Source organism: Choristoneura fumiferana, chromosome 13, assembly GCF_025370935.1.
Source record: "Choristoneura fumiferana chromosome 13, NRCan_CFum_1, whole genome shotgun sequence".
NCBI lineage: Eukaryota > Metazoa > Arthropoda > Insecta > Lepidoptera > Tortricidae > Choristoneura > Choristoneura fumiferana.
In genome coordinates, this window is record NC_133484.1 from 14,696,060 (window position 1) to 14,714,392 (window position 18,333).

At 36.5% G+C, this 18,333-nt stretch overlaps 1 protein-coding gene across 1 annotated transcript; it reads right to left on the reverse strand.

The window, feature by feature from the left end:
* Nucleotides 1-3,516: 3,516 nt before the first annotated feature.
* LOC141434509 (uncharacterized) lies at nucleotides 3,517-8,720 on the reverse strand. Its single transcript, XM_074096933.1, has 5 exons — nucleotides 5,829-8,720; nucleotides 4,412-4,828; nucleotides 4,261-4,319; nucleotides 4,045-4,194; nucleotides 3,517-3,520 (listed from the first exon to the last, which is right to left on the reverse strand). The coding sequence occupies exons 1-5, from the start codon at nucleotides 5,832-5,834 to the stop codon at nucleotides 3,517-3,519; spliced, it is 636 nt and encodes a 211-aa protein (XP_073953034.1). The 5' UTR covers nucleotides 5,835-8,720.
* Nucleotides 8,721-18,333: the final 9,613 nt, after the last annotated feature.

The window sequence follows — 18,333 nt, forward strand, 5'->3', positions numbered from 1 at the left end:
CAAAAAGACAATTGTCATTTTCTACTACACGAATCCTTCCGATTTCCCCCGAAACCCGAAGGTTTTTCTAAGAGCTCACGGATTGTACCTAATAACAATTCCCTATTAACTCACGCTTCTTTCATTCTTCGGGCCGCCTAACGGAAATATTCACTCAACGCTACTGTTAGATAAAGTTTAAATTCAGTGCGTGTTTGGTATTCAGTGTTTCGATTCTCTTCATGGCAACACACGATTCTCAGATTCGGCCCCATACCCTCTGCATATTTCATCCCCGAAGACACGGGCATGCCGCTTTGCTCGCTCTTATTCAAACTGAATTTAAACAGTTTGTTCCGGGGTTCTTATTGTTGTTCTAAATATTGAACAGTTTCGGGTGTTCACTTAGTTTTAATGTATTGTTTTGAAATAGGAGCAACCTACAGAAGTTTCCGTTTGAAAGGTTTTATTTGATGCGATGTCGGTGCGTCCTTTACGTACGAGTAACACATGATCTGGATCTGAGTAGTGATATGTATTAAATATTTAAATACAATAATTATACTTAATTACTTAACTTTGAGGATTTGTAGGTTTAATCGAAACGCCTTTTCAAAAAAAATAGTACGTAACTACTTCTTTTTTATATTTACCTATGGCCAAAAAAATATTAATATATCCAATGGCTGTTTTTTACATGATTTTATTTTATACATAAATAGATACATAGCTAATCGAAAATACAAACCTAATCTTCGTATTGGCATACTTGTGTAAGTCCCGTGATAGTACAACATAGGGCTGTGTCATTTATCAACTACTTAATAAAATCGTCAATATAATTACATATATATTAACGAAGTTGCGGCCAAAAGCTAGTTACGTAAGATTAAATAAGGTGAATTTTAGTCATAGTTTTCAATTAGCAACTTATTAAAAAAGACGTAGTTTACAACGTGCATTCAGGCGGATGTTGTCTGACCTTTTGAGATCCGCTGTCATCGAGTTGACAGGCTGTCTGCTTATTAGAACAATTAGGCCTAGCCCTTTCATCTCGGCCTAGTAACTGGAAAGCTGTAAAAAGGGGTCAAGTGAGGGCCATATTCAGCATCGGCCACTTCACAAGTGTCACAAAACGTCTAGCCCCTTTGAAGCGTCTGGATTCATGGCAAAGAGCGCTTGACGTTACTGAGCTAATCTTTTCTTTCTTTACGGGAATTATCACGAGAAAATGTGCGAATAAAGGATTTAATGCGTGTTTACTGGGAAATTATTTGTATTAATGATTAGTAAAAGTATAAAAGGTGTCGTACAAATCACAATTATACATAAAAATCACAATTATTTTTCTGAGTAATTTGACATTTCATTGACGCTACTATGTTTATATTTATTATAAGAGGGAGGCAAACGAGCATGTGGGCCATCTAATGGGAAATGATCACCACCACTCTTGAGCAAATTGCAAAATTGCAAAATGTTTATTGCATGGTCATGACATGAGTTATTACATAGATGTTAAATCAGTATATGTTTAGTTAACAGTACACCATGTCCTGTCTCGGAGAGACGTGCAATAGTCTATTTAATACATTAATAAATTTATAATAATTCATTCAATAATATTCTCGAATTATAAAATACCAAAATAATGTCAAATAATAACATAACAAATAATAATAACCAATCAATATTCAATCTAATAAATTAATAACAATTCTGAATCAATAATCAATTTCAATGTGAGTACCAACAATATTGTTACTTAAGTATGTTGGTTTTACATTGGAATTGTCTGGTATATTCAATCACTCCATTAGCTGTGAATTATTGGCAATAACATTATTATAATGTCTTGAACTTTCTTGATTTTCACTCATAGTCAAAATACCACGCACAGGACTTATCACGCTAACACCCACGAGTAATATTTACCTCGACGTTTCGGCAACATTACAGTGGCCACTGTAATGTGATAAATATTACTCGTGGGTGTTAGCGTGATAAGTCCTGTGCGTGGTATTTTGACTATGAGTAAAATTATTGTAGAACCTATACAGTACAATACAAAGACTTTATTGTACACTAGAAATAGTAAGCGATACAGAAAACAGATACACAGAGAGAAAATTACAAGGTAAGCAATAGGCGGCCTTAGTATCGTTTAAGAGCGATCTCTTCCAGGCAACCTTTTTTACAGAGAGAAGGAAGGACTTGTTTACAACAGTAGTTTATATAATATGCAAACGAGAGTAAAACTCAAAACTGGTTGATGATGATGTCAGAGTAGACTACAATGTCATAAGTATTTTATCTACACCCATATAGTAAATTCTCCATTATGCGTTCAAAAACCATAGATAATGACCAGCATTACGACATTGGATTCTATTATGAACACGGCTGTATCGTAATGGTTATTACGATACAGATGTCTGTATCGTAATGAGATTTCATACATCATAACTGTTTTAGGCTGGTTTATGAATTACGGCAAGAAATAAAAAACACACATCAGTTGTACACAGGCGATGGAACGGAAGAGAGTTTATTAGTTTTTTTTTTTTTACAATTGAAGTGTCACAGATACAATATATAACATACTCCCGCCTCTTACAAACAACAACAAATTCAGGTTACACTGTAATAGAATTAAATTGAAATTTCACACAATTATTAAATAATTTATAATATGATATGAGATCAAGGGAAGTCAATAATTAGATAGGTAGTCAATTACATTGTGAACAGGCTTTTGGAAGCAAATTCAAGCTCAGCTACTGGAACACTAAATCTCCATAATTTTATCTCAACATAATCAGCAGGTGACTGAGGTCAATGACCCATAACCGATCATGAATTTGACAATGACTATACTAAACATAAACATAAAAATACAGGTCAAAATTTCAAGAAGTTACACATATGTGCATATGTATGTGCACTACTTATATAATTAAGAGATCAAAAAAATTACACAAAAAATTATATGGCAATAATTTTCAACTTATTGCAGCTTAAATATAGCTTTTTATGAAACTACATATTATTAGGACAGAACGACGGTTCTGTTCCCTTGGCATCATACTAGTGATATACACCAGCAATATGCATCTAGGCCTGCGGTAACAGAACTATCGTTTTGTTTATACAAGAATAGTACCTACAGAATAATATTATGCGAAATCAACACTAATATTTGAACATTTCTAGTCAGAACATTGGGATAGACACGTTTATTAGATGGGAAGCGGTACAATTTTAGTGATGGGTCTGACATAAACACTATCTTTAATTTTAATTGATACAGCTCTTACATTGCTGTCTTTCCCATGGAACAGCTGAGTTACTCTTCCCATTGGCCAAGATAATGGCGGTGCTTTATCCTCTTTTAAGAGCACAAGGCTATTTAAGTTAATATTTGGCTTACTGGAGTGCCATTTATATCTCATTTGCAGAGAATTAAGATAGTCAGTTCTCCATCTCTTCCAGAAGTTTTGTTTTAGTTTAGTTATCAGTTGATATATTTTAAGTCTATTATCTGGAATGTTTGATACATCAACCTCTGGAAAGGATGTTAAACGATCACCAATGATGAAGTGAGCAGGTGTCAAGCACTGCTCATCAGAAGCATCTTCACTTAAAGGGGAAATGGGACGGCTATTTAGTATGGCCTCTATTTCTATCAGCAAAGTATTAAAGTGCTCATATGAAAGTACATGGTTACCTAGGACGCGTTTCAGGTGATGTTTTAAATTTTTCACTCCTGACTCCCACGCCCCCCCCCAATGTGCTGATGCAGGTGGTATAAATTGCCATTCAAAACCTTCTATACTGGCAAAGTCAGACAAAACTTGTTTATTGTTTTGAAATAGATTGTAAACAGCTTTCAACTCATTGCTTGCCCCTATAAAATTTGAGCCGTGGTCACTAAACATTTGTAAACATTTACCACGACGAGAAATAAATCTTTTTAAAGCATTAATGAATTCTTTTGACGACAAGTCGCTGACTAGTTGGAGGTCGATCGCTTTGGTCGACATGCAAATAAATATGCAGACATACCCTTTGTGAATCATTGGCTTCCTGCTGCGCCATTCTTTTACCTCTAGGGGCCCAGCAAAATCTACGCCGCTCAGCAGGAACGGTCTGGCCGGCGTCACCCGGTACTTTGGCAGGTCGGCCATTATTTGTGTCAGCGGTTGTCCTTGAAATCTGAAACATTTCATGCAGTTAAATATTAGCTTGCGCAGTCTGTTTCGCGCATTTAGCGGCCAGAACCGTGATCTCAAATTGGACAACGTAGTCTCGATACCAGCATGGAGCAGACGTTCATGTTCCTGCAATATAATTAAATCAGTAACGTGATGTTTCGATGGCAACAGTAAGGGATACTTGTGATCCCGGTGAAGAGCCGCGTGCTTCAACCTACCACAACACGTAAACAGTCATTTTCATCCTTGAAAATGTTAAGATATTTAATTTGGTTGACAGTGAACTTGCAGTCATTTCTGTCAACATCAGAGGTCAATATCTGGAATTCTTTGCTGAATTCTTCCTTCTGGAGCAGCATAACGATTTTATTAGTAGCCTCTTTCAATTCCTTTATGGATATGGGGCCCTTTAATTTATTGCTAGGGTGCCTGGAATTATGCACAAATCTGTAAACATACGCAAAGGTGCGAAGTAGGCGCCACCATTTTGAAAATCTTTGGAATACCGTGGACATGTACGACTCAGGTGCCTCATGCGACGCCAGCGCGACTTGCTTTGCTTCCTCAACGACTGCAGAACACAACTGGGGCGGTACTTGCCACTGCTCTCTATCAAATGTCAGCCAAGATGGACCCTGAAACCACAAATTATTTTTAATAAAATCTTGGGGCATTTGACCTCTGGACACCGCATCTGCAGGGTTTTCAACAGTGTTAACGTAACTCCAGTTCAGGTGTATTGTCAATTCCTGTATTTGAGCGACCCTATTAGCGACAAATACCTGCCATCGTGATGGATCTGCCCTGATCCAGGACAATGTTATCATGGCATCAGACCAGCAATAAACGTCACCTAAATCGACTTTTAAAATCTGAGCAATATTATTGATAAGGCGGGCAAGCATGTGAGCCGCACACAGCTCAAGCCTGGCAAGAGTCACAGTCTTTATGGGGCCACGCGCGATTTCGCGCATATGAAGTGGACTGTATATTGGTTGTTAGGTAAACGACATCGCGTGTAGACCACACATCCCAGAGCCTTGGTAGAAGCATCCGAGAACCCATGGAGCTCCAACTTACAGCGTTCTGGATGGACCATAAGTCTGGGGACTGAAACAGAGTTTAAATTTGGCAATTTCTCACAAAATGCTTGCCACAAACAATAAATATCATTGGGGATATCATCATCCCAATCAATTTTGGCTTTCCACGTCAATTGCATTATTATTTTTGCAAAGACAGTGACAGGGGCTACAAAGCCTTGAGGATCAAAAATTTTAGCTATTTCGGTAAGTACATGCCTCTTAGTTTTCTTGGCATTGCAAAATCCATCAGGACAAGACACAGACAACCTATCACTTGAAGGATCCCATTTTAAGCCCAATGTTTTCACAGCTGCATCCTCATTGGCATCAAATTTGAAAGTGCACTTGGTGCGCTTCTCCTTTGGAATATTATTTAATACAATTTGATTATTGGAGTACCATTTGTGAAGTTCGAACTGGCCTTTACCTAGCAGGCATTGCAATTCGGACATAGTTTGAACAGCTTTGTCAATACTATCAGATCCTGCCAAGATGTCGTCACAGTAGGTATTCTCCAATACGACCTTAGAAGCCAAAGGAAAATTTTTACCTTCATCCTCTACCAGCTGGAGCAGCGTCCTGGTCGCGAGGTAGCTGGCAGGCGCAGTGCCGTAAGTCGCGGTGCTCAACTGCAGGCACTTCAACTCTCCACCAGGGTCGCGCCATAGAATACGCTGTAGCGATTGAAACTTTTTAATATTTACTTGGCGATACATTTTTGTCATGTCACAAATAAATGCGTATTTATTCAGACGAAATTTCAACAAAATTTCAAATAGATTTGCCTGGACAACAGGACCGACATACAAAACGTCATTGAGGCTAACTCCTGAATTTGATCGCGCTGAGGCATTGAAAACTACCCTTAATGACGTCGTAATAGCGTCCTCCCTTATCACTGGCAGATGTGGCATGTAAAACTCAGGTTGAGACTCGTCAGGAAAATCAGTTACCCAATGGGCGTGGCCCAACTGCACAAACTCGTGAATAAAGTCAGAATATTTTTTATATAGCTCAGGATTATTCTGGAGCTTTTTTTCCAAACTAAGAAGACAACGCAAAGCCATATTAAAAGAATTACCTAATTTAGGCAGCATCTCCTCTTTGACCGGCAAGTCGACTTCATACCTGCCCGTGGAGTCGCGCGAAACGGACTGCACGTACAGCTGCTCGCAGGCGGCATCGGCGCTCGACATGATGTGCTGCGCAGGCAGCTCCTCCATTGTCCAGAACTTTGTCAAGTCATCCTGTAAAAATTTGCACACAGAATTGTCTGGCATTTTAATTAACTGATTCCTGGTCAGAACCAGATTTCCACAGAAAATCCAACCAAAAGTTGTATTTAATAACCCAGGAATATTTGGACCCAAGTTTAACTGACCATCTTGCATACACAACCGGAAGTCATTAATGCCTAAAATTGCATCTACTTTTCTAGATACATTGAAATCAGGATCGGCTAAATTGACAGAACCCGGCCACTTCATTAAATTCTTTGGAAAGTTGGTAGTTGGCAAAGACTCAGTAATTGTTTTTAGCACACAAAAATCACTATTGAATTTGTGCTTAAAATCTCTGGTAGAGATTTGTAAATTAATTTTTGCATTGACAGGAGTTGCATTACCACCTACACCAGAGACAGAAAACTTGACAGGAGTCTTTTTGCAAGCTAATTTGGCAACAAAATCCTCTGTAATGTAGTTCTTTTGACTACCACTGTCTAATAATATTCGACAAAAATGGATCTCACCAGAATCATCGATGACATAACACAAGGCTGTTGGAAGGAGAGATATTTCACATTTTTCTTCCACAGCAGTGTTGTGTAAGTTGAGAGTCGGCTGCGGCACAACTAATGAGTCTGCCAAACATGAACTCTCTATGGCCGGTGTTGACAAGATCACTGCATCTGCCAATGGCTCGGCTTCATTTTTGGAACTGGAAACAATCAAATTATTTGGAGAGACAGGCACAGATTTTGGATGTAGCAGGGTGTGATGTTTCTGCTGACATGATCTACACACAAAGGTTTGTTTACAATCTGACACAGAGTGACCAGCGGACAAACAAAGAGAGCACAACTTAAACTTGTCTGTAAATTTTATCCTATCATCAACTGTCAGTTTTAAAAACTTGTAACACCTATTGATGTAATGCTGGCCATTACAAAATCCACACAGCTTACCTGATTTATTCTGTTTACCATTGCTCTCCTTATTTGTGATCACATTTGACACGGACCGATGACTGCTAGAGGTTGGCTTGGTGGACTCAGATGAAATCATCTCCAATGCTTGGCATCTCTGCTGAATATGCTTGATAAAATCATTTATGCTAGGGAAATCCTTGGACTTTCGACTCAGTTCAAAGTCTCTTAATGAACTAAAGTCCAACTTTGAGCATAAAACATGAATGAGAAGCATGTCAGCTAGTTCGGGCACCTGTAAAGCTAGCAATGAGTTAAAATGCTGCTGAAAATCGTTCATCAAGTTTCTCAAGTCGTAATTGCGGTTTATTTTGCCCAAATTTAACAGTGAGTGAATGTGATGGTTGGCAATCAAAACTTTGTTATCATATCGTTCCATCAGCGCATCCCATGCTTTACTGTAATTAGCAGCAGAGTGGTCAATTGTTGAGACCAATGCGGCCGCTTCCCCCTTTAAGCAAGATTTCAAGTAATAAAACTTACTAACATCATTTAGGTCATTATTGCTATGAACCAAGCTGCTAAACAAGTCTTTAAAGTTAAGCCACTCGTTATAGTTTCCGCCAAAGGTAGGAAGTGAAATTTTAGGAAGAAGACCGGCGCCTGAAGAAGGCTTAGAAGTTCCATGCATTGACTGAGTATTCGTACTCGCGTCCGGCGCGCACGCGGTTGCCTGCCGCCGCTGCAGCGCCAACAGCAGCTCGGTGCACCTGGTTTCTAGCTGAAGGCCCGCTTCCTGCTCGGCGGGGTCCAACGATTCAATACTCATGTTGACGTCTTCAATCTTGGCCAAAATTTCACGTAACCGCTCGTTGTGAAACGGGAGCTCGTCGATGGGCGCTTTGTTCACCAAATTTGATATGTGCGTAACACGCCCTTTTAAAAATCGCCTTTTGTTTATAAGCGGTTGTAGTTCGCAGGTTGTAGACTTCAAAGATGCCTCTTCTTGATCTGACGCCATTTTGATGCCACGTTTTATAACTCGGGCGCCGGCGCCGACAAAGGCACGTTGATTCAATCTGGCTCAATCCGCCCTCGCAGCACAACAAGGACAATGCGTTGACGATAAATATCTTGCAGAATACTTATTCCGGTATTTAAGGACCAATGTTTTAGGCTGGTTTATGAATTACGGCAAGAAATAAAAAACACACATCAGTTGTACACAGGCGATGGAACGGAAGAGAGTTTATTAGTTTTTTTTTTTTACAATTGAAGTGTCACAGATACAATATATAACAATAACAGTACCGGTGCAGTAGGGTGGCATTCACGTCGCGCAGGTCGTCGGGCGCGCACGAGCAGGCGCAGGTCCTAGGTACCTAGTTCTCGTTAATGCAGGTCATTCTCAATGGTTCTTGAACACACGATAGAGGATTTAATATAATATGGATGTAGATAAAATATTGTATGCAACTGTACGTAATTAGACCTTAAAACAGGACCCCTATTACGATACAGTAGGTACGTAACAGTGGCGAAGCGTCCATAGAACCCTATTCCCATCGGCTTGCCCAACATTTACAAAATAGGACAACAGGACATTCAGTATTTATGAAAAATGTAAGCGATCTTTGCTTCGGCTATACCACGGAAATATCTCGCGCTACGCCACTGGTACGTAAATAAATTAACTCAAGTAACCTTTGTACCACGTGCATTAAGTAGGCAGCAGGGTTGGCAGCGCTAGTGCTGGTGGCACGCTGCTGCGGCGCCAACTACCGACTGCCCATCCTGGCATCGACCTGCAGGCCAATGTGATACATACTTACTTAATAAATTAATATCCATAATCATTATTTCTGACCTAAACGTTGACGTTGGTTTCATTATTTGCCTTTCGTTTAGATATATCTGTAGGTACCTACCTACCTATTCTTTAGGCTGGAGTTACGTACCTACCTACTGATTAAGGTTCGTGCTTGTAGAACACTTGCCGGGTCTACTACTCATGATCCGATCTACATGTAAAATAACCACTCATTTGACCTCACCCATGGTTATAATACATCTTATTATTAGATACCTACAGTCGAGCTCTTATATATTTTAGCAAAAATGTAATCAAAAATATGTAAATACTCTTTATTCGACTCTATTGTTACGGCGTAAAAGCGTGTTCAGATATTTTTGATCGAATTTTGCTCATAAGTCAACAATATGAATTTGTAAGAATATATAGTTCAGTATCATGCAATTTTATACATAAGTACTATCTTTCACCAAAATTCATACACACACACTTTTTTTAGCTTTTATGTTAATATCTCCAACGTTAATTTGTCTTTAATTTGTGTTAATTTATCAATTTATCATTTTGTCTTTGCCAGACTGATTTAAAAGATACATTTGCCTATAACAGTGATTTGTAAATTTTAAAGAATAAATCTAGGTTACGAATATTTTATTCAATTATCGACGAACAAACTTTTAATGCTATTTACTGTTGACAAGTTTATTAAATTTATCGTATAAGCGACTAAATGAAGTCTTCTTAGAAAATGTTATCTCAACAAAGTTTACTCTTACGGAGTTCACCTTCACTTACGCCTTCATGCCGTTGAAAATAGAATAAATAACAAGAAAAAATATAAACTGTTCCGAACTTTTTTCTTTGCAAACTACACATGCCTAAGTTATAGCTTCAATTGAAAGAAGAGAAAAAGTCAACAAGTAGCAAATAAAATGAAAAAAAGATTTTTTGATCAAATTAAGTCACTCAAATTACATTAAATCATTTTAAATTATTATATCAATTCGTTTACCTAAATAAATTCAAAACTGTACGAAAAAAAGCATCACAATGAGCTGTTTATTTGTGGTTCCCCGCAACATTAAATGGCAAAATTATAATAAAGATGGAGTTACAGATAATGGTTATGGTCCATTTTCCTTCCCACATGACCTACCATTACGTGTTATTTATGTTACCTCAAACATAAAGGGCGTATAAATGATTGCGAGACACACTTCGCGCATTCATAACCATGTTTCAGAGAGTAAGCAAGTATCATAATAAACGGATATTTATCATACTCGTGCTCGTAAAAAAATAGAAGCGTTCCCGTGTTTCGTTTTTGCAATCCCTTGAATGTTTGTCACGAAAAAATCTTTCTCCGACGGGCCGACTGACATTTATTAACGTCGCCTCTTGATGTTTTTCATTCATGGTCGCTAGCGCTGCTCACTATTACAAATTGGTAGCGCTTTCGCCGTTTCAGATCGCTTGTATTGTGCGATCCAAAAATAAAAGCATGAAATCGACGGTTCAAGAAAACGATTCAGTCGTCATTCACAATTTCTCTTAAGGGAATAAAGAATAGCAGAGAGTTAAAACTTTTAAGAGATTTCTAAGGTTTTTTTTTACCCATCAATTTTTAATTTAATAACTTTCAGAGTCGTAGTTTGACTTCTGAACAAAAATACACATGAAAGTTATTTCGGACTTCCGGATTTTCCAGAAAAATCCAATTAAAGTACCTGTGCTAATAATTTTCTTTTGAAAACAAAGTTCAATTAAAACCTTTCGAGTTAAACAATTTATCTTCCTTCAAAGTTCATAAATAAAGATGTCGATCGCCAATAGAGTTTTGAAGATAAACGCGGGGTCCACATAAAATTATTTTATTTGCTATCTAGGAATAAATGTTATGAAATATGCAAGTGCTTAGTAGGTAATCCATTCTATTTAAATTTAATAAAGTTAATTGCTTTCCAGATAATCATGAATTGTAAACTAAGTAAAATACTTTAAAAAAAATACCTGATCCGTGGACTTTGACACAGGTTTTATCCTATTGTCGACTTTTAATTTTTTTAAATGGTATTCTGGTTAAACTTGCTAAGACAAAATCATGTAATAACTAACTTGTATTTTTTTCTATTACCTATTTTGTCGAAATTTTAGTAGGTAAATCGTACATGACCGGGGAGGGTATCAAATTTGTTGATTATTTTCAAAATTAATTAATGAATGCATATCAAACCTGCTGTCTTCGAAAATTGGTGCTGTATTCTAAGTTTCATATTATTACGTTACTTCATAGAACACGCATGAAAATACCAATTTTAATGAATTAAGGCGTTTGTTATGGTTACACAAGTAAGTAACGCTTAGCAGATAAAAGAGTTCCGTGGTTTTAAAATACTTGAACTAGCCAACAACATTAGCGTCTCTACAAAGTTTTAAATGCACAATGTATCGTGTTTTTCTAGCGATGCTATGTAATGTTGGATGTTTAGTGCTAGTAAAACGTATAGCGCCCTGGAGGGCTGTTAAATTCTTTTACTCTGCTATCAGACAACGAGCAACATTATATAAAGTTCCCCATGGCATTGTCTTTTTAACAATATAACGTTGTTGGGACTAACAATACACGAACGACGGCATTTAGTGTTGACGTAAAATTATTGTTTCATATCGCTCCATTGAATCTACTTGTTTCTGTACACCATTTATCATCCTTTTTATTAATCAAGTAAAGCGACTTTTGTTTTCTGTAGTATAATCTAATCTGTTTTCTATCATATGAACAATTTGACATTATTGTATTTAATTCAACTATAATGATTCGCTAGCTAAATCTATATAAGTAAGTCCGTATCTGCTTTATATATCGAAGTTCAAAGACATTAACTACCTATTTAACAATATAAAATTATACCTTCTTGATATATGGACTTAGTTTCTATCTTTCTTGATTCGTTTATATCCCTGTAAATAATAATTAACGTTTATTTAATTTACCAATTTTCAAAACTGGAAATCTCCTCATATATGTATACAATTACAATGATTTGAACTATCGTGATTTTTACGCAGAATCACTGACACAACAAAGAGATACACGAAATTAAATCCCGGAAGAGTTTTAGTAGCTAAGTCCTCTTAAATGTTAGCGTCAATTACTATAGCTAAAACACGGGTTCCCTTTATCTTGCATAATATCGATTTTCCGAAATACACTTCGCATAACAGGTATCTCATTTTCTTTAAGCCGAATGATACTTTTGCATAATCATAACGTTGCATAATGATCAGTTCGAATAATAGTCATTTCTCAGAATATTAAATAGCAGTACACTCTTATCGCCGAATATACTAATGCAGAATATTAAATAGCAGAACATTAGTATCGCCGATTTTTATATGGCATAATGGCATAGCAAAATACTAGTTTGGACTATTGTATTTGCACGGATTTTTAAATAGCGCTGAATTTAACATGGCGTAATGACATAGTTAAAGGAACTAACAGCTACCATAAGAATGGTTTAAGGTTAAAGTAAGGCCAGCAAAGTAAGCGTGCTGTAACAGCAGCAGGCAAAGCGCTACAACAGAACAGCAGCTACAAAGTGGGTTGGGTTAGATTAGAACTGCGACCACAACATCGCGCGAGCCGAAGGAGCGAAGCGAGCGTGCCGCGGCAGCGGCCGGTGAAGCGCCAGAATCTTACTTCTGCCAACAAAGGTTAGGTTAATATGGAACTACAATTAAAACAACACTGGGGTGTTTTAACGCTTCAGCATTATACTGAGCCATTTTTATTATCCTTATGCAAAGTAATATTATGAGTCTTCCTGCGTAGTAACAATTCGAGCATATAAATATTATTCTCATCGATGTTATGTGATGTTAATATTCTGCTTTGCAAAATTATGAGAAATGATAGTATGAGAAAAAATATATGCGAAAAGTAATTCAGTCATAATAATATGACGATTCTGCTTAAGGTTGTTATGAGAAAATAAATTATGAGATACGATTTTATGCAACATATTAATGAACCCTAAAATACATTACAATACGCATTTTTGTCTTTGGCCTTCGAACCGACTTGGACCTATTCAACCCAATCGCTCCAATAACTACCGAACTACTTGTACATTTCTGAGTTAAGACAAGTTTATCCCGATCTTATGAAAAGTTCCCTAGACGCTCGGCTCGTGGCAACCGCGTTGCAATAAAACAAAATGAATTGGACTCTTCCCTGAGAGTGCTTTCATTCGTTCCGTAAAGGTCGTGGTGTTAATTTAGATAGCTCTGAGCCAGTTGGAAATTAATGAGTTGATGTAGCAACGTACTTGGTGAAGCAGTTGGCGATTTCAATTAAGGCAATGGTTTGCGGCAAGTTCTGTAGCTTCAAAGTTCAGATTTCTAATAAGAATAGAAACACGGAAATTTATGCACATTTATAATGCAGAAAGATCAATCGCCTAAACGGTACAATACAAGAAGCAGGCATATAAAAGCATAAACTATTACTGAATGTCTCGCAATGTTCTTAACAAAACCTCGAAGATGAGGTTCGCGTACATTAGGAAAACATTTTATAATATGTCTTTCTTTGTATTGTAGCGACTTTAATATTTTAGGTTTTCCATGTTTTGACTCAATCAAAGTTATTTACCTCTTATTTACTTATCCATACTAATATTATAAATGCGAAAGTGTGTTTGTGTGTTTGTCCGTCTTTCACGCCGTAACGGAGCTACGGATCGACGTGATTTTTGACATAGAGATAGTTTATGGGCCCGAGAGTGACATAGGCTACTTTTTATCCCGGAAAATGCACAGTTCCCGAGGGAACAGCGCGCGATAACCGAATACCCCGCGGGTGGAGCCGCGGGCAAAAGCTGGTAACTTTATAAATGATTCGGCTCATAATCATAACATACTTCTTCCAATTCAATTTCCGAATTATCTCAACAGATTACTATAGGATAAATAAACTTGCATAAAAAGTATTCTGAGAAAATAAGAAAATCTGAAGAATATTCTTAAACCACAAGGACGTGATAAATTTGCATTATATTCTCTTTTTTCTACGAACAAACGCAAACAATCCTTTACCTCTTAAATTTAGTGCAGAGAGCATCCTTTGAAGCAATTCGTTCCATCAAAAGTTTTAGTTTGTTCGAGATTCAACATTTCGTTTGGATTTTTGAGGCATTCCCAAATAAATTCGATGTTCATTGGGTATTCGCGGGGTGTCTCATCCCACGTTGGGAAGATAACTCGATCGTTTTTATTTTTCGTACGCACATGCATAAAAAAGGCTGCGTTTCTCTGACTCTGACGCCATAACCGTTAGTAACCGTCAACGTAATTTATTAATATTAGACAATATTGACAATTACAATTGTAATATTTTCAAAAGTAACATGATGGCTTAAATGAAATACTTCTGGCCTAGTTTGGTTTCAAAAATCATGTACATTGTAAATTTTGTAGTCGGTAAATAAACCTATCAATTAAATAAAAAAAACATCTATTTCAGGTCATTCAACCCGTATATAGTAGGTCATATATACGTCTCATAGCTGGGCACAGGCCTCCTCTCGGATGAGAGGGCTTGGGCCGTATTTTCCACGCGGGCCCAGTGCAGATTGGAAACGTATATAGGTACAGTTGAGTAATAATTACAGAAAAGAGATACACGTAACAAAATAAATGTTAATGTTAATATTTCAGTATTATAATTAGTTATATATTTTTTGGACGCATATACTTACAAGATTTTATTTGACCAATTTTTTTTTATGGCAAACAACAATAATAATATTCAATAATATATTTAATTTAATTGCTATTTTTGCTAAGTTACAATGCCCTGGTATGTAGGGAACATTTTCCTAGAATTTTATGAATAATACGAATTATGCTTATGGTTATATGTATAATAATAAGCTTTTGTTGCCTAGTATCCATAGTACAATTGTAGTTTATAACATGCTTTATTTAATCCATTATTTAATTTTATTGTAGGGACTGTCAACCTGCGAAAGTGTCCCTGAATATCAATGGTTTTGATTATATGGGCTCTCATTCTAACCGTACATGCAGTTAGATATAGGCTGGAAAAATGATGATGATTTTATGTCGTCTATTTAGTACCGTACATGAAAATAGATACACAAAAATGGAAAGCATTAACCGACCAGAACAATTACAGACAGCAAAATTAAAACCGCTTACTCAAGAGCAATATTACGTACCTATACATAATAGCAGATAATACATGAAATCTGCCTCGAATACCAGAGTTCAGCGTAACTTATTGACAAAGGTAAACAAGCAGCCTTTGATCTTTAATCAATGAAAATTGATTTCTCTTTGATTAAATGTAAACGCATTGGCTTCCTTCTGATTTATGTCCAAATTATGTAAGGATAAACCGCACAGAAAAGTGAGAGACTAAGCTATTATTTAGATTTATGATTTTTAGCTAAGCTATACTAGGCTAGGTAAAATCTCATTCTGAAACCAACACAATACAAAATACCATCGCATTTCATTGTTAAGTCACACTGGTAAAAATTTTTTTTTTAATTAATTTTGTTACTATGCTATTATTACATACAATAACTTATTTGGATTCGAAGAATTCAGAATAGATTTCTGAATAATATCAGAACTTAAGTACAGCACTTCATCGTGAACAATAGTTTTAAAGTGCTAGTTTACGTTCTACGATATGTATACATATTCGTAAATTTTAATTCCAGAAATTTCTAAAATCGATTCTTCTATAGCAATTCGTACTAACAATTGCGTAATTAAAGCTCACGTATTTGTTATTGGTTTGTGGCGTGGGCAAGTGATCGGAGATGCCGTTACAGTAAACGTAATCAAACCTATTAGGCCTTGATTAAAGTAATTAACTACAAAGGGGCTGATAGTTACAGCAAATAGATTTGTATTGAAATGTTCTTGAGCTAGGTTAGACAATTTGACACATGAAATGTTTCAGGTTGATCTGAGCTGGCCGAGCTACTTCATCTTTACTCAGAGGCCTATTCTAAACTTTCGTTTTTAAATCAGACTATTGTTTGGTTTTTGCCGGATCATTTATACCAGGTGTGGCCTTAAACACGAGCAAATAATTAAATTGAAAAAATGAGAGCATTTCTGGTTCTGAATTAATTGTTTAATTTGTTTTAAAGGTTTTCTTCAGAACACGTTAGTGACTAATGTAATATGTGTTAGTGATAATAAGTATAACTCATTTATTAGGTAAATAAGGCGTATTTTTTACATAGAAATATACTTGCGTTGCGTTTGACCACATCACGCCTGCTGGTAGACGGAGACGTGGATTAAGACGCCGCCCTTACATAATAAATGCCCATTCACCCTAGATTTGAAGACGGCCAGATTGTAACGATCAGGGAACACAGAAGCTGGCAGAGTATTCCACTCCTTAGCTGTAAACCTTAAAGCCTCGCGTTAACTGACATGATTTCAATTTAATTTAATGTATAACAGCGTTCTCTGATGATTTTGATTAGTCATAATATCCTTTGTAAAATCATCAGCTGTTGACAGCACGACAAATGTATCAACGTCAATAACTATGAAATTAATTAATTAGTGTAGTTGTCTGCTGCTGCCAGCATTTATGCGTAATTGCGTAAACGAGAGAGAAAACATAATACATGGTTAATCTTTACATAATAATTATGGTACAATATAAAAAATTGCTAGGCTTAAATAAGATGATAGCGCGGTTGTTAATTGGAAAAACTAAAGAAAAAATATTATCGCTGGTTTTTATTTGATTTAAGCTAGAATTAAAATAAGTTAATTAATGCTAAACATAATATCTTCTGATTAATAAATAGTACAGTTCGATTTAATATATATTTCCACATGCCCATGGACTTGTTCTAGGTATTACTATTAGGCATTTATCCTGTGCCAATGGTCACACACCGACTATTTTTTCTGCGCTCCTAAAATTACAAAAACTAACCATTGAACAGACCGAATGCACCAATCTGAAGAATGACCTATCGATACATCGATTCATAATGTCATTTTAGTTTACCAGACTTTATAAGTTAGTCATGTATTTAACATAATATCAGACATTCCAGACGTTAAATTACACATTTGTCTTTTAAGTGTAATTAATTGTTATTCATCAGGTCTGTGGTCTAAGGGTTGAGGCAAACCGCATTCGAACTGTTCGTATCAATCGTGCCTAATTGTTATTACCTACCTATTGTATAGTTAAGACAGCTGCCTACAATTTTGAGTATACATATTACGGTTCGTTAGCCACAGCTTTATTTGGCTTGAAACCATTTGATATTTATAGTTACATAACTCTATTCCATCAAGTTCAACTGGAACTTCAACTAGTTTAACTAACCTTCCTAACACTTGGGTCGAATAAGGGTGCATCTTTACTGTACTAGTTGGTCCAGAAAAGATTATGTCTTCTTCTTCAGCCTCTTGCCACCCAGTGCTGAGTGTAAGCCATCAGCAATACACGTCATTTCTCACGCGTGTCTTCTTCATCCACTCCATTCCTGCAATTTTGACTAGATCATCGATCCATCGTGTGACCGGTTTACCGACGTTTCTATTTCCCGTTCCGGACGTGCACTCAAGTACCTACCTACTAATTTTCCCTAGGTCGTCCCTGGCTCGCCCATCGCCATTTCCTTTCGGCTCTAGCTATGTCCGTAAGTCACACAATATTAACATCCACCCGAAAATTCTTTAGTTTTCCCATGATCGTGATATTCGGAGCTCATTAAAGTTAATCTCTGCGAACCATTTACTTGGTAAGATTTCTTTTTTTTTTTAATATTCATACTTAGCTACAAATTTAATATACTTGGTCTAGTCTCTAGTCGCTAACATCGCCTCGCTCGCATACCATATAACCAGTTGGATGTTTAAGGTAACACGACAAAGTTTTATTAATTCTTAGGATGTAAAAAAAGTTTAATTAAATTTTAATTAAAAACTGAAGAGCAATTTATTTGTCAGCTGAACCAAAGGGCAACGGCGTGTGAGACTAATTTTCTGAAAACTGGCGATTCAGTTGAAATTAAA

Excerpts from the sequence above, each read along its gene's own strand:
- LOC141434509 (XM_074096933.1), bottom strand. Across the intron at positions 4,320-4,411 it reads ATGACTGTTTACGTGTTGTG|GAACATGAACGTCTGCTCCA; the intron begins GTAGGTTGAAGC and ends ATTATATTGCAG. Across the intron at positions 4,195-4,260 it reads TTGTCCAATTTGAGATCACG|ATTTCAAGGACAACCGCTGA; the intron begins GTTCTGGCCGCT and ends GAAATGTTTCAG.